General features: G+C 42.9%; 1 protein-coding gene and 1 long non-coding RNA gene across 4 annotated transcripts; both read left to right on the top strand.

Annotated features, from left to right (window-relative positions):
* The first annotated feature begins 350 nt into the window (after window positions 1-350).
* On the top strand, window positions 351-1,575 carry LOC146675721 (uncharacterized). Its single transcript, XR_014910677.1, has 3 exons — window positions 351-450; window positions 619-682; window positions 1,085-1,575. It is a non-coding gene; the product is annotated as an uncharacterized LOC146675721 (long non-coding RNA).
* A 1,743-nt stretch (window positions 1,576-3,318) lies between these two features.
* Window positions 3,319-23,298, top strand: LOC146675720 (uncharacterized). 3 transcript variants are annotated; one of them, XM_085400685.1, is made up of 5 exons: window positions 3,319-3,567; window positions 7,640-7,728; window positions 7,819-7,890; window positions 19,801-19,901; window positions 21,799-23,298. In XM_085400685.1, exons 2-5 carry the CDS (start codon window positions 7,694-7,696, stop codon window positions 23,154-23,156), a joined length of 1,566 nt encoding a protein of 521 aa, XP_085256811.1. In that variant the 5' UTR covers window positions 3,319-3,567; window positions 7,640-7,693; the 3' UTR covers window positions 23,157-23,298. The 3 variants fall into 3 exon arrangements, with proteins under 3 accessions (XP_085256811.1, XP_085256814.1, XP_085256813.1); XM_085400688.1 differs by having other exon boundaries at window positions 3,321-3,567; window positions 21,912-23,298; XM_085400687.1 differs by lacking the exons at window positions 7,640-7,728; window positions 7,819-7,890 and having other exon boundaries at window positions 3,322-3,567; window positions 21,912-23,298.
* Window positions 23,299-23,566: the final 268 nt, after the last annotated feature.

The raw sequence follows: 23,566 nt of genomic DNA, 5'->3' as shown, positions 1-23,566 counted from the left end.
TTCTAAAGAATTAAGTTAAATTCCACAGTTGAATCATAAGAAACATTATGTTACATATAAACCCTGCCATATGTTAGATCTGGTCATTTTGCTTATTAGAAACTTTATATATTGGAAGTTAACTTTTAACAAGCATGTAATGATTATATTTAAATTAGGTGGTCTTTTTTTAAAACACATACATTTTTAGGCCTAAACTGACAGTGCCAATACCACACATTCAGACACAGTAGTAGATGGTGTTTTTAATACTATATGTGTTAGTTTAATTTGTTTGTATGTGGTCTACATTGACCTTCTGTCTTGTAAGTTATTATGACTGCACAGCCATTAAGGATCAAATCAGGTTCTAAAAAATGTTCTGTTCTTTCTCCCTCTGCTTGCTTCTTACTGTCTTTGAGTTTCGGGACCAGTACTCCTGCTGTTGGACAGAAAGACATCAACTCAGTGGTAAGTGTTTTGGTTTTCCAATATATTAGCAATTGTCATTGACATTTATAGTAATCAGGCTGAACTTTAATCATACTTTAGATCAGCCTGTTTTACTTATTGTTTTATTTGTGCTTTGGTTTGAGGAAGTTGTTTCTTCACTAATCTTTTCCTGTCTTCTGTTATTAGACTTGAGATATGACTGCACTATGCTGTTGCTGTTGACTCCAGTTAATTCTACAAGACATACTGTGTAAGTAAACAAACAACAACAGTTTGGTCTGCATTTCTTGAAAGATCACATCCCCCAAACTTAGTTTAGAGGGTCTACACTGTATTTAGTGAAGTCTGCAGGTTTTCTAACAGCAAACTTTGTTTTGTGCCCAAATCATTTTGCACATCATTAGAATAAAAGTTATTAGCCATGTTTGCATAACCCTTTTTAAAATGATGCTTTCATGACATTATTGTATGTTGGGTGGTGGTCACGGCTATCCAGACTGACAAGTGGGACATTGAATGTCACCTCCCCGGTGGGGAGGGAGCCTGAGATTGTCTAAGTTTGAGTCTGTTCTATACCAAATGCAGGGTAAAAAAAATCTTTTAAGAAAGCAATTAAGTTCATGTTCCAAAAAATATGATTGTTTGCTTGCAGGACACCAGGAGAGATGAGTCCTCCATCACAGATGGTGTGGTCAGTGAAGATGGTCGCCTGCAGGTTCAAGCTCATTGCATCTCCAACCCACATCCACTGCCACTGTACTTAAGGGAAGTTAAAGACTTTCTCCTACATTTGGATCACCTCGATCCATGATAGTCATTCAGGCAGTAATGCCTGGACTGGAAACAAGCCATCCTTAAAATAATACAACATTCCAGCTCCTGTGTTGGAATGGAAAACAAATGTGTTGTTTAAATTAGAGACTGCACTTGTGACAGAAAAATAAATATTTTATTTTGATTATATAAGTAATGTATGTACAAAACAAACTTGTGGTAGGTCTAAACTTATTTTCTTAATAATTAAATCTGAGACTTTGTTTCATTGTAAGATTATAACAGTGATGGCAATATAATTGTTTGTTGTTCAAGAGAACAGTGTCCAGTATGTTGGCTGTTATACTTTTTTGCATTTGAAAATAAAAGTTGGGCTGATTTTAACATCACTACAAAGTGTTGTTAATTATTTTTAATCATATTCAGGTTACCACAAATAGTTTTTTCATTTGTTGAACTTGAAATGTTTGTTAGTAGGTAAACAATTAGTATTGTACAGTCAGAAATATCAAGTTATTCTTAATACTGCAGACTTGCAATGAACAAGTTGTATGGGCAGAAATCTGTGCCATCAGAAACTGAATTTGAATAAGTTAAATTTGAATTTGAATTGCTCAGATTGAATCTGAATTGTAACTTGAATAAATGCTCTTGAAAACTGAATTTGAATTAGTCTAATTTGAAATTGAATTTATGGTTTGAAAATGATCATCACTAAATTGAAATTGAATTTTATATTTTGAAAATGAATTGATTTGCTTTGAAACTGCATTTTATCCTTTAAAAATTCAGCTCTCGAATAATTTCAGTTTCACTTCTCACCATTCAGTTTCAGTTCTACAATTCAATTTCAGTTCCAAAATTCAGTTTTTTGGAACTTACATCCGGTTCCGGTTCAAGCGCAGATTAATAGAACTACGTTTTACTAGCGGACCGAAAGTGTTACCGACGGGAATCTACAGCGTCTTGAGCTGAGTTAAGACTTCAGAAGTCATTCGTCATGTCGAATGACCAGCGGATGAACTCTCAAGTTGGTAATAAATGTATTACATGTATAAGAACAAGCGTCATGTTAACTAATGATAGCCGTAAGGTAACTTTTATGCTTATTGTAGCTGTTAGCTAAAAACGCTAATTTAGCGTAGTTTAACCTGAATTCAGCTTTGACAACAAATATGATCGACTGTTTCTAGTAGAATTCCAAAGTTGTCATCTTGGACCCTCTCAGAGTACCCCCTCTGTATGCTTGCAGAGACCCCTACAGTAGGGAAACATGCAAAACCATCTGTCCTCTCTGTCCAAAATGTCCATCTCTGTCCATCCTCGAAGATGCCAATGTTCACATTTTGGACAGAGAGGACAGATGGTTTGAAAGAGGAGTGAAAGAAGCCATCTATGTCCACTGTGAGCGACCATCTTTGAACAGAGGCGGGGGTTTACGACACCAACTCTCTGCCATCTATAATCCAGTTTTGAGATCCCTTCCCAGACGCCTTAACGCCCACTCACATCCTGGGCCATCTGATCTCAGGAATTCGCATGATAAGGTGGGGCCAGGTTTCACAATGAACTCACCCGAAACTCTGACTGGTTGGGACCCACACCCAGTTTCACACCTTGGCTCAGGCGATTAGAGGATCATCAGGGGGTCCTTTTGTCCCTCTGTGGGGGGAAACTCCCACTAGGTTTATATCTGGGACTCTCCACCATTTGACCTTAGAACTGAAGAAGCTTCTCGGATGAGAGGTGAAACGTCTTCAAGTAACTTAAAGAAGTCCAGACGGTTTTCTTTGCAAGCTCCTTTGACTACGATGACCTGGATGACTGAGAACCTACACAGACAGGTACAGTGATATTTATTAACAGCATGTAGAAGTGTTACTTCTGATGCATAGAAATCCCACAGTGGAAATATTATTATCATCATTTCCAAGAGTGTAATAATTTTAATTGGAATGAAAAGAAAAGCAGAAGATCGATACCAAAATATGCAGTATCGCACATCACTACCCACAATGCATTGCGGCCTGCCGTCAATCCCGAAGCGCGCTAATTTTGAAATAACACACCACGTGATTACGTTGTGCAGCTGAGTCACGTGACCGCACAGCAACAAATCGCTGCAGATCTGGGTAAAGGGGGCGGAGCAAAGTGTATGCGCTGGAGAGGACTCGAGCAGAGAGAGCTGCTTTTTCGTGAAACGGGAGTAAAGTAGTAAACCTACAGGATCATATACAACTACCTACTTTTCAATCGATATCTGCACCGCTGTCTCTTGGATTGTAGCTGGATCTGTTAACTGTGTTTGGAAAGGCTTCTAGCTTAATCACAGAGTTCTCTTGTTTGTGGGCTCATCTAAAGGTAAGCACGGAGCTAACTTTGATGTGGTTTTAGTTTATGTTTTTCTCTGGTGAGAATAATAGATTGCTTACTATACATTGACGTCAGGGAGACTGTAGAGTTTGTGATTGCTTGCAATATTATAATATGGCGGTTGCTAGGAGGTAAGAATACATATAGCAAAAATAATCTTGGAATATGAACAAAAGGATGGAGTGCAGGGGAGGAGAACAACCAACCCCCACCCCAGGACATGAAGCCACGGGTACAAGCCTGGGGGAGGGCAATCAGCCTTTAGTGGACAATTATGTTATGAAAAATGACATATTAACTACTACAAAACACTGACCTTTGTGGGAATGCTTGGAGCAGACTAACATGTGAGCTGGAGTGTTCTGCGACGTTATATTTGTCTTCGAATGGTGTGAAATGTGAAAGCCTGCATGCCATAGTTTGCCCTAGTGCAGGCCCGGCCCTAACCAATCTGGCGCCCTAGGCAAGATTTTAGGTGGCGCCCCCCTACATCGGCAGTGTAGTGTATGTACTCACAAGAAACCGATTAGCTTTGTCTTTGACCTTTTTTTTTTTACTTAAAGAAAGCAAATTCACAATCAGAATAATTAACAAGATAAAAAAATATATGAATAAATAAATGAATACAAAAAATGAATATATGAAATACAATAAATTTTACATACATAAACACAATAAAACGTGTCAACAAGTTGGATAAAATAAATCAAAAATACAATATAAATAAGGCACTGCACAAAACAAGATATTAAATAAACCAGTATGACTTTAACAACTATATTACAAAAAAGGGGATCCTACAGAGTTCTCTAGTTGTGCTTTTTAATACTGCATTAACTAGAATGACTTACAAATTACTGTACACCACCCCCTCATCAACCTCACATGACCTGCTACAGCCTTACTCTCCTAGTCTTTCTTGCAGCAAAGTCATCTACAACATCATCATATGACAACTGATTTGAGACCACATGATTTATGCTTATGATGGAAAGTCCACTGAGACATTCTTGCATCATAGTATATCTCAGGTAGGTTTTAATGAGTTTGAGCTTAGAGAAGCTTCTTTCAGCAGCAGCCACTGTAACAGGAAGAGTGGCAAAGATTCTCAGAGCAACCCACATGTTGGGGTAAATTTCTGCCAGCTTCTTCTCATGCAGGAAGGTCAAGAGTTCCATGTTTGTCATGTTCTTTGATGGCAATGGTGGGAAATTCTGCATTTCCATTGCAAGTTCTGTGCCATTAATGTCCGGCTGGCTGTCATGGGTCAGAGTAGTACTCAGTGTTTGGCACTGCTGTAGCAGCTCTTCTTTTTGTAAGTTGTGGAAATTGAGGAGTACTCCAAACTTGTCATTCACCTCTCCAAGGTTCTGAAATCTCTCATCAAGTGAAGAGATGGCTGTATCCACTACCACATTAAAAAATGTGGTTTCCATTTTTTTAAGTGCATCTTGTATGGGCTCATCTGGAGACTCATAACCGAAGTGCCTTTTGGTGGTTCTCAATCGCTTTTGTTTGAGTTCAGCCTCCACATTCATTTCTTCACACATCTCCTTTGCCGTTGTCTGTGCATCAGAAAATCCAGTGTTTCTGTAGCTGGTGAGGGAATCTTTGGTTTTCTTCAGCAAGTCGACAGCCACATCTAGCTGCATGGAGGGCGACTGCATGAGTTTACTCACATACTGGATCTTGCTGAGAATGTCATACCAGATGGCTGTACAAATGCAAAAACGATAGGATCCAATCTCCTCAGCCAAAGACTGGGCTTCAACTCTGACCACAGGGTCTGTAGCCGTTTCCCTCACCTCCAGAAGAGCCTCTCTGACTTGCCGAGCCTGATATCTGACTGCCTCAATGCTTTTTATCCTGCTTTCCCATCTGGTCTCAGCCCATGATTTCAAGGTGGTTTTCACATGTTTCAAGAGAACACCCCACCTATGGGTGGAGGCTGAGAAGAGCTTGAATAATTTTGCTAAATGCCCAAAGTAGCCAAGGGCATCTGGTGAGCTTTTTGCAGCATCAGCTACTACCAGATTTAAAGTGTGGGCACCACATGGGACCAAAAAAGCTCTTGAGTTTAGCTGAAGCAACCTTGCCTGAACACCTTTATTTTTTTCCCTTCATGTTGGCCCCATTGTCATAGGACTGTCCTCTGCAGTCTTCAAAAGGAATGTTAAGCTCCTCTATCCGTTTTAGCATGAGAGTTGACAAATGATCTCCTGTTGATTCCTCTGCAACAAGAAAGCCCAGGAAATGCTCTTTAACTTGTGGTATGCCTTCTTGTGACACTATCCTGACTATGACAGAGAGCTGTTCCTTATGACTCGGATCAGGTGTGCAATCTAAAATGATGGAGAAATACTTTGATGTTTTGATATCTTCCACAATGCGTTTTATTATTCTTGAACTGATGGTGTCAATCAGTTCATTTTGGATTGTTTTTCCCAGATAATGTATGTGACTGCCAGCTCCACTTTCTACTCTACTGACATGCTGCTTCATCACTGGATCAAATTTGGCCATAAGCTCCACTTCTTTCAGAAAATTGCCATTGTCTGGTTTATTTAATGTGTCTGTGGACCCCCTGAAAGCCATGTTTCTTTCAGCTAAGGACTGAATTATTGCCACCAAACGATGTAGAACTTCACGCCACCTTTTTCTCTCAGCCTCAGCAAGTGCCATCTCTTGTTTATCTATTGTGAGTCCTTTCGCAAAACAGACCTCCAAGTCCTTCCATGTTGCCATGTGAGCATTATGCTCCTGGCTATCCTCATGGATAGGGATGGGTATCGTTTAGGTTTTATCCGATACCGGTGCCAAACCGGTACTTTTGAAACGGTGCCGGTGCTTAAACGGTGCTCAAACCGGTGCTTAAAGAATGGAGAACACAAAATTGGTCCAAAAACCTCTCATGTTCAGCTGTTTTTTGTAAAAAGATAACAATGTTAGCCTTTTCTGCAGCTATGGGGCATATATGGTATCACTCTTGGCTGGAAGCAGTGCTTAAACAATGGAAAAAACACAAACTTTGTCCAAAAACCTCTCATGTTTAGCTGTTTTCCACTTTTTCTTTGGTCATTTTAGCCTTTTTGGCAAGGGTGAAGGGAGTATCTGCCATCAAACAAGAGGACAGCCGCATGTAGCTATGATGATGTTTGCTAGTTCACCTTACATGCATTAATGTAATAACGTGGTTAGCCTACTCAAAGTAAATTACACACGAACAACATTAAACTACTCACGCAGAGAAGAACGGCTGCTGCTGCCGTCATCATCCGTCATCATTTCTGCTACACTGGCAGGGCTAGGGGCCAGGACTGTCCTCTTCGGGTTTTTGGGGGATATTGCTCCGGGTCCGATAACTGGCAACCCACCCGTAGTAGATGTGCACGGTGTGAGGTCTCGCAGCAAGCTATCAAATACGGCGCATTTCTCGGCTTTAAAAAACCCCCGCTATGCATCGCCAGGTGTTTCATCGGATTTGTTTACCTCCTTTGACAGTATCACAGTATCAGCTTAAAGCACTTGTTGCAGGCTGCTGAGTTTGCATATTTTGCTGTGAAGTACAGCCAGACTTTTGACCGCTTTGTCTTGGGCATTTTTAATCTGTAGCTCTGCTCTAAAAGAACGTACGTACCTGGCCCCGCCTACTATCCTCGGAAACGTAAAATGATTGGCTAGAATCTAAAGTGTATCACAGCTCAGGAAAAAAAAGCACCGAAATGTGCGCTGCTTTTCGGTCTGGTTACTACCGTACCGGACACCGGTACCCATCCCTACTCATGGACCTTGAGCAAGTGGCTTGCATTTTTCCAGTCCTTCAGACCTTCCCTACTCAGTTTGTAATCTCTCTTGGAAAACATTTTGCAGCAGAAGCAGTGCAAGCTATCCTCTTTTTTCGAATACATAAGCCAGGTTCTTCTCACCTTTTCCCCATTGATTAAGAGTCTGTTAAAATAATCATGCTGACACCTTCGCCCGTCTTTCTGTTTCGGGAATGTGAAGTCACTATCAATTACAAATGGACCTCTGTGAACTAACTCTGTTCGTACCTTTTCAGTTAAAGCAGAAGGCCAGTCAGCAGGGTCTATTGGTGCAGCAGGAAGACCGCTTGATGCTGCTGCATCACTGCTGGGTTGTGCTGCTGAGGTGGAGGCAACAGGAACACCGCTTGATGCTGCTGCATCATGGCTGGGTTGTGCTGCTGATGCTGCAAAACTGGTGGGTTGTGCTGCTGAGGTGGAGGCAACAGGAAGACCGCTTGATGCTGCTGCATCATGGCTGGGTTGTGCTGCTGATGCTGCATCACTGGTGGGTTGTGCTGCTGAAGTGGAGGCAGCAGCGGTAGATGTGGTAGATGGCCCAGGGGTGGGATTTAGAAACTTCAACAGTGCATCTGAAGAGAGGAGTATGTGACACCACTGAGTATTAAAGTCTAATAATAAAAACATATGATTCCAGGAATAAAATGAAATGATATAATATAAATGAAAAACCAAAGAGATATATGTATGATGTTAACTGATATGCAAATTAGATTAGATTCAATTTATTACCATCATTACAGTAAAATGCTGAATAGCAGAATGCAAAGTAACAGTATAATATCATATGAGAATGTTATGTTATGATTATCTTTGACCGAATCACAGCAGTGCTCATATTAAAAAACAGCATTCCCTCTTATGTGATATTGCTTAATTAACATTAATGATGTGCACTTTAACAACTAGACTTACAACTATAATATATACAGGGGTGGAAAAGTGACTATTACCTGCAGGGTAAACGTTAGCTAACCAGAAGGCAATAACAATGTAAACAAAAAACACCTGCTTAAAAGATGAATACAAATGAGGAATGGTGGGAAAGGTGGGAGTACTGTAATTACTTAACGTTACATTATTATTTTCCATAACAATTTAGCCCCCTCCACAATATTAACTGACGTTAAAACAGTTAACTAGCTATTTATTGATTAGCAATTAGCGAATCATGTAACATTAGCTTAATGCTAAAAATTTAGGTTACTATCACATTCAGACAAATAATTTCATGTAGGCTAACGTTACCTACCTCTGTCTTTTTCTTGTTTCTCCTCCTCTTCTTTTCTCTTTTTTTTTCTTCCCTGGGCACCTGACAGTTTTGGCCTTTTTGACATCTTGTGTTGATTTTTTGATGTGGTGACGTCCAAAAGGAACCATGATACGGGAAGGGAGGGGGCGCACCGTGCGGGGAGGGGGCGGGGGGGGGGGGGGGGTGTAATGTTGTAACAAATAGCTCCATGCCCTCCTGGGTTTTAATTGCACCTTAGAACACACATGCATCAACACTACAATGAGCGGGTGGAGGGAGGTTTGGAGTCTTCTCTCACCCCCGTTCTCTGCGGCCTGCTAGAGCGGGGGGGCTAGGAGGAGTTGGCCGTCCGACTGCGGTCTGGGGTGTGGGGCCTCCCTGCTGCTGCGGAGTCGGGGCGGTCTGCCTCTCCCCACCGCAGGGAAAAGGGTAACACCACCTGGGTCTGGGTGCAATCCCCCCCTCCAGGGGCAAGGGTACCTAGACCCGGTTCGTAGAGTACGCTTGGGGAGTGTGATCGTGTGTACAGCGTCTCTTTATGTCTGTCTCCACGTCGGTTGAGTGTGGAGTAAGTGCATATGAGAGCATGAAGGTGGGAATGGATGTTTGTGTCTGTGTGTGCCTGTATGTCTGTGTCTATATGTCAGGTTGGGTATCAGTCGCCACCTCTCTGGGGACATCTCAGGCCCTCCAAGGTTTGGAGGCCTATCTCCACCCACCACAACTTCCCCTGCCGGTGGCGGACTCCCTCAGGTGTCGGTGCGTTGGTGGTTCTTTGTGTCTGGGGGTGGGCGTCCGGGTACACACCGGCTCACTCCTTGGCGGCCGCTTATTGGGGCTCGCTCGGGCCACTTCGGAGGTGGGGTGCCCCCGGCCTCTCGGCCTGGGGCTCGGTCACTCAGGCACAGCTGGCTGCCGGCGGAGCTCACGGGCGCGTCACTGCAACTCCCCCTGGCTTCTGCTCCGCGGCTGCTGAATGAGCCCTCATCTGGGACTCTCCTCAGCTCTTTCTGGGACAGTGGCGCGGCTGCCCCTCTGTGGGTCTTCCTTGGTCTCTTGTGTTCTGGGGGCCTCTGGATGTCTGGAGTTTTGATCTCCTCCATACCGGTTTCATACCATAGAGGACAGGGCTGTGGCTCCCCACACTCCGTAGCAGATCATTACATGGAGAAACCTTTGGAATACAAGCATGCTGACCCACACAGGTATGCACACAGGTGTACACATGGGTATTCACAGACGCGGACTACAGCTTTCTTGGCTGCTGCCCCAAAGCACATTGTGCGCTGTCTATCTTGCGTGCTGCACAATATCGTTTATTATTTAGTATCTACTGATATCTACTACTAGCTAGTTTATTGTGATGGTGCTTTTTTTTTTTTCTTATTATGTTGCTCCTTGTTGTTTGCTTTCTCTTCTGTTTTTTTTTTCTCCATACAGGTGACCCAGGTGTTTTGTTTTTTTTGTTTGTTTTTTTTTCTCTCTTCCCCCCCTTCTCACCGTCTCTTCTCCCCTTTGGTTTTCTTTCTCTCCCTCTCTTTCTTTCATTCTTTCTCCCTGTCCTATCCCACAGTCATGTCTGTCCCGTTTGTAGCAACTGAAAATTATTATAATTATGAATTTATTTTAAGGTCAATCAAATGGACCAATATGGCAAGGCCATGATGTTCCACTTGGTAAAATAAATCCGCTTGGCATCTTTCTTGGCCTTAAGACAACAATTCTGATGGCTATAGATCCAAACGGGACAAAAAAAACAAAAAAACAAAAACAAATAATATTTCTATTAAATAAGCTTTACTTTACATTTTAATTAACGTGGGATTATTTTTTTGTATTTAGAAATAATAGTACCAATTTTTTTTTTTTTCAACATTTGTGGCACTGGCGTGGCGCCCCCTGATGGACGGCGCCCTTAGCATTTGCCTATACGGCCTATGCCACGGGCCGGCCCTGCCCTAGTGGCAAGCCTGCATGCTTGCCACTAGGGCTGGGCCATATTATACCGTTCACGGTAATACCGGTACAATGTTAGGCAACGATAAGAAAATGGACTATTGCGATAGAATATGGGTAAAACACGCATGCGCAGTGCCTTTGTTTTCATACGCACATGGCCGAAAAAGCATGGCGGCAACAGAGAATGAGAAGGGAGAAAGCGGATCGTTGAGTGAAACAGATGAACCAGAATTAGTTTGTAAAAATGGTTCCACTTCAGTAATGTGGAGCTGGTTTGGTGTTTGTCCGTCAGATACACAACAAAGCACATTTTTTTTGTAGAAAAAGCAAGCGGGCCCTCGTTATTGCCATATTTGTTGGACTAAGGCGCTCTTAAATCTGGGAGTAATCTGGGTCCTAAACTCCGTCACTTCAGGTCCCAAAGTCAAACGAACACTGCAGCATTACTGAGTTAAAAACTGTCTAAATTCTTTCTTAAATCTCTGAAGGATGTGGCCCTGCCACTACCCGATCTGTACCAGAAACCAGATACAATGCCGGACACTGTTTCTTCTTCTTTGGTGTTTATCAGCGGCTTGTACATGCATGTACATGCAGTGCTGCCGTCTTCCGTTTCAGTCAGTTATTACGCTCTTTAACCCTACTACGTATCTCTGCGTCTTTCGGGCTTTTACAAAGCTTCAAAAAAAGAAAAAAATATATATTTTAGGGGTGCAACGATACACAAAATTCACAATTCGGTTCGATATTTTTTCGATAGAAAAAAATGTTCATGCCTTTTTAATTTGTCATTTATTAAAATTATAAATATATATTTTAACTCAAAAGTACAGTTTTTAAATTTAATGTTGCCGAAACAACAAAGTAATAAAAAAATAAATCTATCTGATCGAGAAATCACTCATCTTTGGAAAAGAGAGTTTATTACAGAGAAATGTCTCTTTCCTAAATAAAAGCTATACTATACGCTTCTTCTGGGCTATACTCTCAGCAGCATATTAAACATATCAGGTCCCCATAAGGAGAATCATGTGCTAATGACTCGGGTAAAGTTTGTAGCATGCGTGCTTGTTGTTTTTGTCTGCTTCCACTTGTCTTTGCACTAGGATGATGTCGGTGTAAATGTGCAGTCATATTCATTGTGTTCCCACTAGTGCTGTCAGCGTTAATCTCATTGAAATGACGTTAACGCCACAACACTGCAAATCTCCGTTAACGAGCTACCGTGGGGCTAACTGCGCTAACACAATAGTTCCCACCCATGTAATTGAGCATTGCGTGGCACATCCAACATACTGTTTTACTTTTGTCCATGACGCGCTTACCTTAAGGGTCATACTTACGGTGGCCCCTAGAGACAAAGCACTTGCAAACTCCAAAACACTTGCAAACGCGCGTATGCACAAAATGCAACACAAAAACTCACGCGCGTGGTTTTACTCGCGCGTCAAACGCGCCAGACGCGCTACACTGACGCGAGTTTCACGCGTTTTGGCATTTTCGCGGGACCCGCAATCGCGTGTCATCGCGCCTTTCCATTGACTTTACATGTAAACCTGACGCTCTATTCGCGTCCATCGCGTTCGGTGTGAACACACTGCAAGTCATACAGAACAGATATCAGAGCCTTAAACAGGCTGACTTCTGCTAAATGGGTCAAACTGGGCAGAAAGTAAACAAACACATAACATCCTTATAGAATATGATGTAACACTATAGATCAACTTAGCTCAGAATATATAAAGCATATAAACAATTACAGCAATATGATGCAACAAACACAGCAGTGCTACTAATCCAAAATACTCAAAGCTTCATAGAACTGAAACAAACATTTATTTTTAGCTCCATTCTGCTGCTGATACATACTTTAGGTTTCTGAATATTAAACTTGTTGCTGCCTTTCATAGTGTGTAACTTGAAGGCCCTGAGTACTTTCTCCCACACTGAAAACACTGGGATGATAACATTATTTGAACATTACCTAATAAGACTGATTTAGGACAGACAGTTATGTTAAACTTTCCTAGCAATCCTTCACAAACAGGAAACAGTCTGTCTATTCTCTCCATCTGTCAGCTGCTGCTGGCTCTTCCTCCTCCTCTTCCTCACACACTGCTGAGTTTGTCCTGGTGGATCATCAGGGGTGCAAAGCCTCACACATGATGTGCAGCAGTGGGTCCCTCAGTCTGTCCTCACTCTGGACACTTGCAGTTGTCACGCATGGAAATCAAATGTGTGATAAGCTGCAGGATTCAAACACAAGTGTAACTTATAAATACATGTTCATACTTTTATTCCACAATCGGAGAGAAAGAAACAGAGAGAGAGAGAGTGCAGGACAGACAGGTGACAGTCTCAGGTGTATACACTGCTACAAAACAGCACCAGAGAAGGAGGATTTAGTGTTTGTGTTATTACGAAACAAGAAGAGTTCCCAGATGGTACAGTGGACACATGTGTGACTCCTGTGATTAAAGCATCTTTCTTTCAGCTTAACGAGTGAACCGTCAGCTCGTTCAAACACACGTTAAAGTCCGTTTGGCTCAACACCACCAAACAGAGGCAGCAATATAACATAGCTAACATTAACTGTAGAATATACAGTGGGGCAAAAAAGTATTTAGTCAGCCACCGATTGTGCAAGTTCCCCCACTTAAAATGATGACAGAGGTCAGTAATTTGCACCAGAGGTACACTTCAACTGTGAGAGACAGAATGTGAAAAAAAAATCCATGAATTCACATGGTAGGATTTGTAAAGAATTTATTCGTAAATCAGGGTGGCAAATAAGTATTTGGTCACCTCAAACATGGAAAATCTCTGGCTCCCACAGACCTGTAACGTCTTCTGTAAGACGCTTTTCTGTCCCCCACTCGTTACCTGTATGAATGGCACCTGTTCGAACTCATCATCTGTATAAAAGACACCTGTCCACAGCCTCAAACAGTCAGACTCCAAACTCCGCCATGGCCAAGACCAAAGAGCTCTCGAAGGACACCAGGAACAGGATTGTAGACCTGCACCAGACTGGGAAGAGTGAATCTACAATAGGCAAGCAGCTTGGTGTGAAAAAATCAACTGTGGGAGCAATCATCAGAAAATGGAAGACATACAAGACCACTGATAATCTCCCACGATCTGGGGCTCCACGCAAGATCTCATCCCGTGGGGTCAAAATGATCATGAGAACGGTGAGCAAAGATCCCAGAACCACACGGGGGACCTGGTGAATGACCTGCAGAGAGCTGGGACCAAAGTAACAAAGGTCACCATCAGTAACACACTACAACGGCAGGGAATCAAATCCCGCAGTGCCAGACGTGTTCCGCTGCTGAAGCCAGTGCATGTCCAGGCCCGTCTGAAGTTTGCCAGAGAGCACATGGATGATACAGCAGAGGATTGGGAGAATGTCATGTGGTCAGATGAAACCAAAGTAGAACTTTTTGGTATAAACTCAACTCGTCGTGTTGGGAGGACGAAGAATACAGAGTTGCATCCCAAGAACACCATACCTACTGTGAAGCATGGGGGTGGAAACATCATGCTATGGGGCTGTTTTTCTGCCAAGGGGACAGGACGACTGATCCGTGTTAAGGACAGAATGAATGGGGCCATGTATCGTGAGATTTTGAGCCAAAACCTCCTTCCATCAGTGAGAACTTTGAAGATGAAACGAGGCTGGGTCTTCCAACATGACAATGATCCGAAACACACCGCCCGGGCAACAAAGGAGTGGCTCCGTAAGAAGCATTTGAAAGTCCTGGAGTGGCCTAGCCAGTCTCCAGACCTCAACCCCATAGAAAATCTGTGGCGGGAGTTGAAAGTCCGTGTTGCTCGGCAACAGCCCCAAAACATCACTGCTCTCGAGAAGATCTGCATGGAGGAATGGGCCAAAATACCAGCTACTGTGTGTGCAAACCTGGTAAAGACCTATAGTAAACGTTTGACCTCTGTTATTGCCAACAAACGCTATGTTACAAAGTATTGAGTTGTATTTTTGTTATTGACCAAATACTTATTTGCCACCCTGATTTACGGATAAATTCTTTACAAATCCTACCATGTGAATTCATGGATTTTTTTTCACATTTTGTCTCTCACAGTTGACGTGTACCTCTGGTGCAAATTACTGACCTCTGTCATCATTTTAAGTGGGGGAACTTGCACAATCGGTGGCTGACTAAATACTTTTTTGCCCCACTGTATGTATGTGTGTGTGTGTGTGTGTGTGTGTGTGTGTGTGTGTGTGTGTGTGTGTGTGTGTGTGTGTGTATATATATATATATATATATATATATATATATATATATAAAAAAATAAAATTAGGGCTGCCACGATTAGTCGACTAGTCATGATTACGTCGACTATCAAAATCGTCGACGACTGATTTAATAGTCGACGCGTCGTTTGAAGCTTTGTAAGATCCCAAAAGACGCAGGAATAATTAGTAGGATTTAAGAGTGTAATAACGGACTGAAACAGAAGATGGCAGCACTGCATGTACAAGGATGAGCTGCCGTTAAACCCCGAAGAAGAAGCTGTGTCCCAGAATTCATAGCACAGCCCAGCTCAGTTTCCAACAATGGCGGCAGCTAGTTAGTTTTAATATTACTCTTATTATTCTTTCTGGGTCACAAAATAAACGTTTAACGTGTTTTCAGGCGAGAATGTAGCTGTGTAAACCTCAAATATCTTCTCAGTTTATCAAGACACCACATATTTTCAAAAGCGCTCCGACGTTTTCGGAGACGTCTGTTACCCACTAGCTCGATAGCTAGCCGGGGGCAAGGCTAACTAGAGCCGTGAGAACACCGGACTCCCGGCAGATTGTTTTCAAACCCACCGCCGTCTTTCGCTACTCAGGTTAAACATATATAAGTCACTTAGATAACTTAAAAATGTTATTGTTTGGCATTTTTCAGTATTTTATTTGTTCCTGAGTAAATCGTCTGAGTTTATTAAACTCCACTGAAACAATCTGCACATTTCATTAAAATTTAATAAACTACCATCTTGTCTTTATTTTTAGTTAGCACATACCTTAAACACTTAAAGCTGTAATCTAATGATAGTTATATATGAGCAGATGCTGCTGGTGCAATAAGCTGTCCGTTTTACGTACAATGGATGATGATCTGATTAGTCGACTAATCGCAAAAATAATCGGTGACTAGTCGACTATCAAAATAATCGTTTGTGGCAGCCCTAAAAAAAAAAAAATATATATATATACACACACACACACACACACACACACACACACACACACACACACACACACACATATATATATATATATATATATATATATATATATATATATATATATATATATATATATATATATATATATATATATATATATATATATATATATATATATATATATATATGTGTGTGTGTGTGTGTGTGTGTGTGTGTGTGTGTGTATATATAAAACACCCAGCACGCCCCTGCGGGCGGTTTATCCTTCAAGCTCGGGTCCTCTACCAGAGGCCTGGGAGCTTGAGGGTCCTGCGCAGTATCTTAGCTGTTCCCAGGACTGCGCTCTTCTGGACAGAGATCTCCGATGTTATTCCCGGGATCTGCTGGAGCCACTCGCCTAGCTTGGGAGTCACCGCACCTAGTGCTCCGATTACCACGGGGACCACCGTTACCTTCACCCTCCACATCCTCTCGAGCTCTTCTCTGAGCCCTTGGTATTTCTCCAGCTTCTCGTGTTCCTTCTTCCTGATATTGCTGTCATTCGGAACCGCTACATCGATCACTACGGCCGTCTTCTTCTGTTTGTCTACCACCACTATGTCCGGTTGGTTAGCCACCACCATTTTGTCCGTCTGTATCTGGAAGTCCCACAGGATCTTAGCTCGGTCATTCTCCACCACCCTTGGGGGCATCTCCCATTTTGACCTCGGGACTTCTAGGTTATACTCGGCACAGATGTTCCTGTACACTATGCCGGCCACTTGGTTATGGCGTTCCATGTATGCCTTGCCTGCTAGCATCTTGCACCCTGCTGTTATGTGCTGGATTGTCTCTGGGGCATCTTTACACAGCCTGCACCTGGGGTCTTGCCTGGTGTGATAGACCCCAGCCTCTATGGATCTTGTACTCAGAGCTTGTTCTTGTGCTGCCATGATTAGTGCCTCTGTGCTGTCTTTCAGTCCAGCTTTGTCCAGCCACTGGTAGGATTTCTGGATATCAGCCACCTCCTCTATCTGCCGGTGGTACATACCGTGCAGGGGCCTGTCCTTCCATGATGGTTCCTCGTCTCCCTCCTCTTTCTTGGGTTTCTGCTGCCTGAGGTATTCACTGAGCACTCGGTCAGTTGGGGCCATCTTCCCAATGTATTCTTGGATGTTCCTTGTCTCATCCTGGACTGTGGTGCTGACACTCACCAGTCCCCGGCCCCCTTCCTTCCGCTTAGCGTACAGCCTCAGGGTGCTGGACTTGGGGTGAAACCCTCCATGCATGGTCAGGAGCTTTCTTGTCTTTATGTCAGTGGCTTCTATCTCCTCCTTTGGCCAGCCTATTACCCCAGCAGGGTACCTGATCACGGGCAGGGCGTATGTGTTGATGGCCCGGATCTTGTTCTTACCATTCAGCTGACTCCTCAGGACTTGCCTGACCCTCTGCAGGTACTTGGTGGTTGCAGCCTTTCTAGCGGCCTCTTCATGGTTCCCATTTGCCTGCGGGATCCCCAGGTACTTGTAACTGTCCTCTATGTCTGCAATGTTGCCTTCTTGTAGTTCAATCCCCTCAGTTCTGACTACCTTCCCTCTCTTTGTTACCATCCGACTACACTTCTCCAGTCCGAACGACATTCCAATGTCATTGCTGTATAGCCTGGTAGTGTGGATCAGTGAATCGATGTCTCGTTCACTCTTGGCATACAGCTTGATGTCATCCATGTACAGGAGGTGGCTGACAACTGCTCCGTTCCGTAGTCGGTATCCGTAGCCAGTCTTGTTAATGATCTCACTGAGGGGGTTCAGGCCTATGCAGAACAGCAGTGGGGACAGAGCATCTCCTTGGTAGATCCCGCACTTGATGGTAACTTGTGCTATGGGCTTGGAGTTGGCCTCTAGTGTTGTACGCCACATCCCCATTGAGTTCCTGATGAAGGCTCTTAGGGTCCCATTGATCTTGTACAATTCTAGGCATTCCAGTATCCAGCTGTGGGGCATTGAGTCATAGGCCTTCTTGTAATCAATCCAGGCAGTGCACAGGTTGGTCAGTCTGGTCTTGCAGTCTCGGCTGATTGTTCTGTCTACCAGTAGCTGGTGTTTTGCACCTCTGGTATTCTTGCCAATTCCTTTCTGTGTCCCGCTCATGTATTGACCCATGTGCCTGTTCATCTTAGCCGATATGATGCCTGACAGGAGCTTCCATGTAGTACTGAGGCAGGTTATTGGTCGGTAGTTGGAGGGGACCGCTCCCTTCTTGGGGTCCTTGGGGATCAGGACCGTCCGACCTTCGGTTAGCCATTCCGGGTGTCTCTCGTTAACTAGCAGCTGGTTCATTTGTGCTGCCAGACGCTCGTGGAGTGCAGTCAGCTTCTTCAGCCAGTAGGCGTGAACCATGTCGGGCCCTGGTGCTGTCCAACTCTTCATACTGGAGACCCTTTCTTGGATATCTGCCACTGTGATGGTTACTGGACCCTGTTCAGGGAGGTCGCTGTGGTCTGCCCTCAGATCCACTAGCCACTGAGCATTGCCGTTATGGGTTGCATCCTTCTCCCATATGCTCTTCCAGTATTGCTCCGTCTCCAGCCTTGGTGGTGCTGTTCTCTTATTGTTCCCTTGCCACTGAGAGTACACCTTTGCTGGTTCTGTGGAGAACAGCTGGTTTATTCTCCTGCCTTCTATCTCTCTGGTGTACCTCCTCAAGCGGCTGGCCAAGGCTGTGAGTCTTTGCTTGGCAGTTTCCAAGGCCTCAGGTATGGACAGCTTGCTGTATATGTATGTATGTGTGTATATGTATATATATATATATGTGTGTATGTATGTATATATGTATATGTATGTATGTGTATATATATATGTATGTATATGTATATATATGATTGATTCTTGCCTCTACACATCCTGAGGCCGAGTCAGCAGGGAATTTGCACATTAACAGTGCAGTGGATCCTGCTTGTGCCGTGATATTCAGGACTGCAAACCGAGCAGGATCACTGACTTTCAGCTTGTTGTGTTTGTGGATATATGACTGACTTTAATTATCCACAAAATCATCACATTCTCTGTAAGATTAAAGTCAACTATTGAACGGCGTATATTTTGAAGTAAAGGCTTTAAAACCAAGTTAGTACAAACATCGCTAATGTCACATAACTTTCCCGACATGTGGCCAACAGTGATGTTTTAATGTTCTTCATTATAAAAACATTTGCGCATAAATAAGTGACATAATATTCAGTACTTACTTCTGAAAGTTTACTCTTCATCCGCTCCGCTTTCGCCGTTTTTTTTTCCCGGCAAAATTATCCACACCACTGCCGCGCTATGAAGTCTGGGATATGTTGGGCCATGAAGGCTACACCGACCCATCCTTAAAATTCAGGGAAATTAAGGACGCATTTTAGGGCTGCATTTCGAGCAGCCTTTGAATTGGGACAGCCTTTGTCGTGTCGCTGTGACGTAATCGGCCTTAAAATGCGGCCTTTAAGGCTGCAGACCCCAAATCCGGTCATTGGTACTTCCTGGCTTGTGTAGTTACTAGGTAACAAAAGCTCAACACTGCCCCTAGCGTCCTGGAGCACTTCCGTTGTGTTTTGGGGTTTGCAAGTGTTTTGGAGTTTGCGTGTGTTTTGGAGTTTGTACGTGCTTTGTCTCTAGGGGCCACCGTACATACTTCACATGAAGACCAAAATAGTTCCAAAGTCCAGATCTGAATGAGGGTGGGGGAGGTTCAATTTGCCATGTTGCAACCAGCTTAGCTACTGTCTTGCTAGCTTGTGCTGCGCTCAGTGGATCTGCGCTCGACAGTGGAGCCTAGGCGGAGTAGTCGAATGCAGATCCACTGAGCTCTCAACACAGACAGCATCATCAGAAGAAAAGTTGATAAAATAAATTAAAATTTTGTATTGTTTGATACATATGCGTACCGAACCGAAAGCACTGTATCAAACGGTTCAATATCGATATCGATCGATACTTTTTTTTTTTTTTACAACAGGAGTAACAGGAGCAGAAGAGTCTGGAACAGCAGAGAAACAATTTCAGCCATTTGGACTCAGCTCAGCCACTACAGAGGAAAAAATGTCTTCAACACAAAAGGTGAGAAAAACATCACAGACAACACAACACTGTTATTGAAACTGTGTGTTCAGCTGCTTGGTTTTTAAAAACCCGTTAACAGCAGCTTTATCTTTTCTATCCTGGGCTCATCCATACAGGGAGTGCAGAATTATTAGGCAAGTTGTATTTTTGAGGAATAATTTTACTATTGAACAACAACCATGTTCTCAATGAACCCAAAAAACACATTAATATCAAACCTGAATGTTTTTGGAAGTAGTTTTTAGTTTGCTTTTAGTTTTAGCTATTTTAGGGGGATATCTGTGTGTGCAGGTGACTATTACTGTGCATAATTATTAGGCAACTTAACAAAAAACAAATATATACCCATTTCAATTATTTATTTTTTACCAGTAAAAGCAATATAACATCTCCACATTCACAAATATACATTTCTGACATTCAAAAACAAAACAAAAACAAATCAGCGACCAACATAGCCACCTTTCTTTGCAAGGACACTCAAAAGCCTGCCATCCATGGATTCTGTCAGTGTTTTGATCTGTTCACCATCAACATTGCGTGCAGCAGCAACCACAGCCTCCCAGACACTGTTCAGAGAGGTGTACCGTTTTCCCTCCTTGTAAATCTCACATTTGATGATGGACCACAGGTTCTCATTGGAGTTCAGATCAGGTGAACAAGGAGGCCATGTCATTAGTTTTTCTTCTTTTATACCCTTTCTTGCCAGCCACGCTGTGAAGTACTTGGACGCGTGTGATGGAGCATTGTCCTGCATGAAGATCATGTTTTTCTTGAAGGATGCAGACTTCTTCCTGTGCCACTGCTTGAAGAAGGTGTCTTCCAGAAACTGGCAGTAGGACTGGGAGTTGAGCTTGACTCCATCCTCAACCCGAAAAGGCCCCACAAGCTCATCTTTGATGATACCAGCCCAAACCAGTACTCCACCTCCACCTTGCTGGCGTCTGAGTCGGACTGGAGCTCTCTGCCCTTTACCAATCCAGCCACGGCCCATCCATCTGGCCCATCAAGACTCACTCTCATTTCATCAGTCCATAAAACCTTAGAAAAACCAGTCTTGAGATATTTCTTGGCCCAGTCTTGACGTTTCAGCTTGTGTGTCTTGTTCAGTGGTGGTCGTCTTTCAGCCTTTCTTACCTTGGCCATGTCTCTGAGTATTGCACACCTTGTGCTTTTGGGCACTCCAGTGATGTTGCAGCTCTGAAATATGGCCAAACTGGTGGCAAGTGGCATCTTGGCGGCTGCACGCTTGACTTTTCTCAGTTCATGGGCAGTTATTTTGCGCCTTGGTTTTTCCACACGCTTCTTGCGACCCTGTTGACTATTTTGAATGAAACGCTTGATTGCTCGATGATCACGCTTCAGAAGCTTTGCAATTTTGAGACTGCTGCATCCCTCTGCAAGATATCTCACTATTTTTGACTTTTCTGAGCCTGTCAAGTCCTCCTTTTGACCCATTTTGCCAAAGGAAAGGACGTTGCCTAATAATTATGCACACCTGATATAGGGTGTTGATGTCATTAGACCACACCCCTTCTCATTACAGAGATGCACATCACCTAATATGCTTAATTGGTAGTAGGCTTTCGAGCCTATACAGCTTGGAGTAAGACAACATGCATGAAGAGGATGATGTGGACAAAATACTCATTTGCCTAATAATTCTGCACTCCCTGTATATACAGAATCTACATTCAAAATCAGAAACCACAGAAGTCACAAGAAAATACAAAGATCATATTTTATCTACACACATTGAAACAACAATATCATCAGTTGAACTCAAAAAAATTTTTTGAAATAAAAGATTTTCTCTGCTGATCAATATTTCCTAATGTCATTTTAATTATACCTCTCTTTGTGTCACATCATTGTAATGTGATACTATCACCAGAAGGTGGTGGTAACACACCAGCAATGTGTTTGTTGACATGTTTGATTCCACTGACGGAGGGAGTTTCAGTTTGTTCCACGACTGCATTTCACTCACTGCCTCTGTCACTGCAGGACCAACATGGAGCAAGAAGTCAGCACTCTCAGGAGGCTGACAAACCTCACAGAAGAAAGGGAGAGAAAACGTACAGCTGTGAGTTGTGTGGAAAGTCTTTTACCCTGGCTGGAGGCTTAAAAAGACACAAACTCATCCACAGTGGAGTTAAACCTTACAGCTGTGACTTGTGTGGAAAGTCGTTTGTGCAGGCTGGAGCCTTAAAAAAACACCAACTCATTCACAGTGGATTTAAACCTTACAGCTGTGACTTGTGTGGAAAGTGTTTTACCCAAGCAGAAAACTTAAAAACACACCAACTCATTCACAGTGGATTTAAACCTTACAGCTGTGACTTGTGTGGAAAGTCTTTTGCCCGGGCTGGAGACTTAAAAAGACACCAACTCATCCACAGTGGAGTTAAACCTTACAGCTGTGACTTGTGTGGAAAGTCTTTTACCTGGGCTGGAAACTTAAAAACACACAGAATCATCCACAGTGGAGTTAAACCTTACAGCTGTGACTTGTGTGGAAAGTGGTTTACCCTGGCAGAAAACTTAAAAACACACAAACTCATTCACAGTGGATTTAAACCTTACAGCTGTGACTTGTGTGGAAAGTCGTTTGTGCAGGCTGGAGCCTTAAAAAAACACCAACTCATTCACAGTGGATTTAAACCTTACAGCTGTGACTTGTGTGGAAAGTGTTTTACCCAAGCAGAAAACTTAAAAAGACACCAACTCATCCACAGTGGAGTTAAATCTTACAGCTGTGACTTGTGTGGAAAGTCTTTTACCCGGGCTGGAGACTTAAAAAGACACCAACTCATCCACAGTGGAGTTAAACCTTACAGCTGTGACTTGTGTGGAAAGTCTTTTACCTTGGCTGGAAACTTAAAAACACACAGAATCATCCACAGTGGAGTTAAACCTTACAGCTGTGACTTGTGTGGAAAGTGGTTTACCCTGGCAGAAAACTTAAAAACACACAAACTCATTCACAGTGGATTTAAACCTTACAGCTGTGACTTGTGTGGAAAATCTTTTACTCAGGCTGGAGGCTTAAAAACACACCAACTCATCCACAGTGGATTTAAACCTTACAGCTGTGACTTGTGTGGAAAATCTTTTACTCAGGCTGGAGACTTAAAAAGACACCAACTCATCCACAGTGGAGTTAAAGCGTACAGCTGTGAGTTGTGTGGAAAGTCTTTTACCCTGGCTGGAGGCTTAAAAAAACACCAACTCATCCACAGTGTAGTTTAAGCACACTACTGTGACTTGTGTTGTAAAGCTTTTGCTCAAAGTCGAAACTTACAGAAGCATCTAGTTACCCACCCTGGAATTAAGGTGTACAGCTGCGATTTTTGTGGAAAAAGGTTCAGTGACAAACAGTACCGAAATATTCACCTACGGATTTACACTGGAAATTATGTTTCCTGCTGTGATCAGTGTGGGAAACTGTTTACAACAGATGCACAGTTACAACGACACATGTTTAGCCACTCTGAGGAGAGACCTTACAAAAGTGAACTGTGTGAGAAGACTTTTAAAGTTCCACATCACCTGAAAAAAACACCAACAGATCCACACCAGAAATTAACTCTACAAGTGCAGTTACTGTGAGGATGTATTGATTTTTTTATCTTGTAATTTTAACCTGATTGTTTGGAACA

The sequence above is a fragment of the Rhamphochromis longiceps genome, linkage group LG3, assembly GCF_057381845.1.
Source record: "Rhamphochromis longiceps isolate RC_006_pf linkage group LG3, R_longiceps_female_GT1.1, whole genome shotgun sequence".
NCBI classification, from domain to species: domain Eukaryota; kingdom Metazoa; phylum Chordata; class Actinopteri; order Cichliformes; family Cichlidae; genus Rhamphochromis; species Rhamphochromis longiceps.
This window is presented reverse-complemented; position numbering and strand designations above follow the sequence as displayed.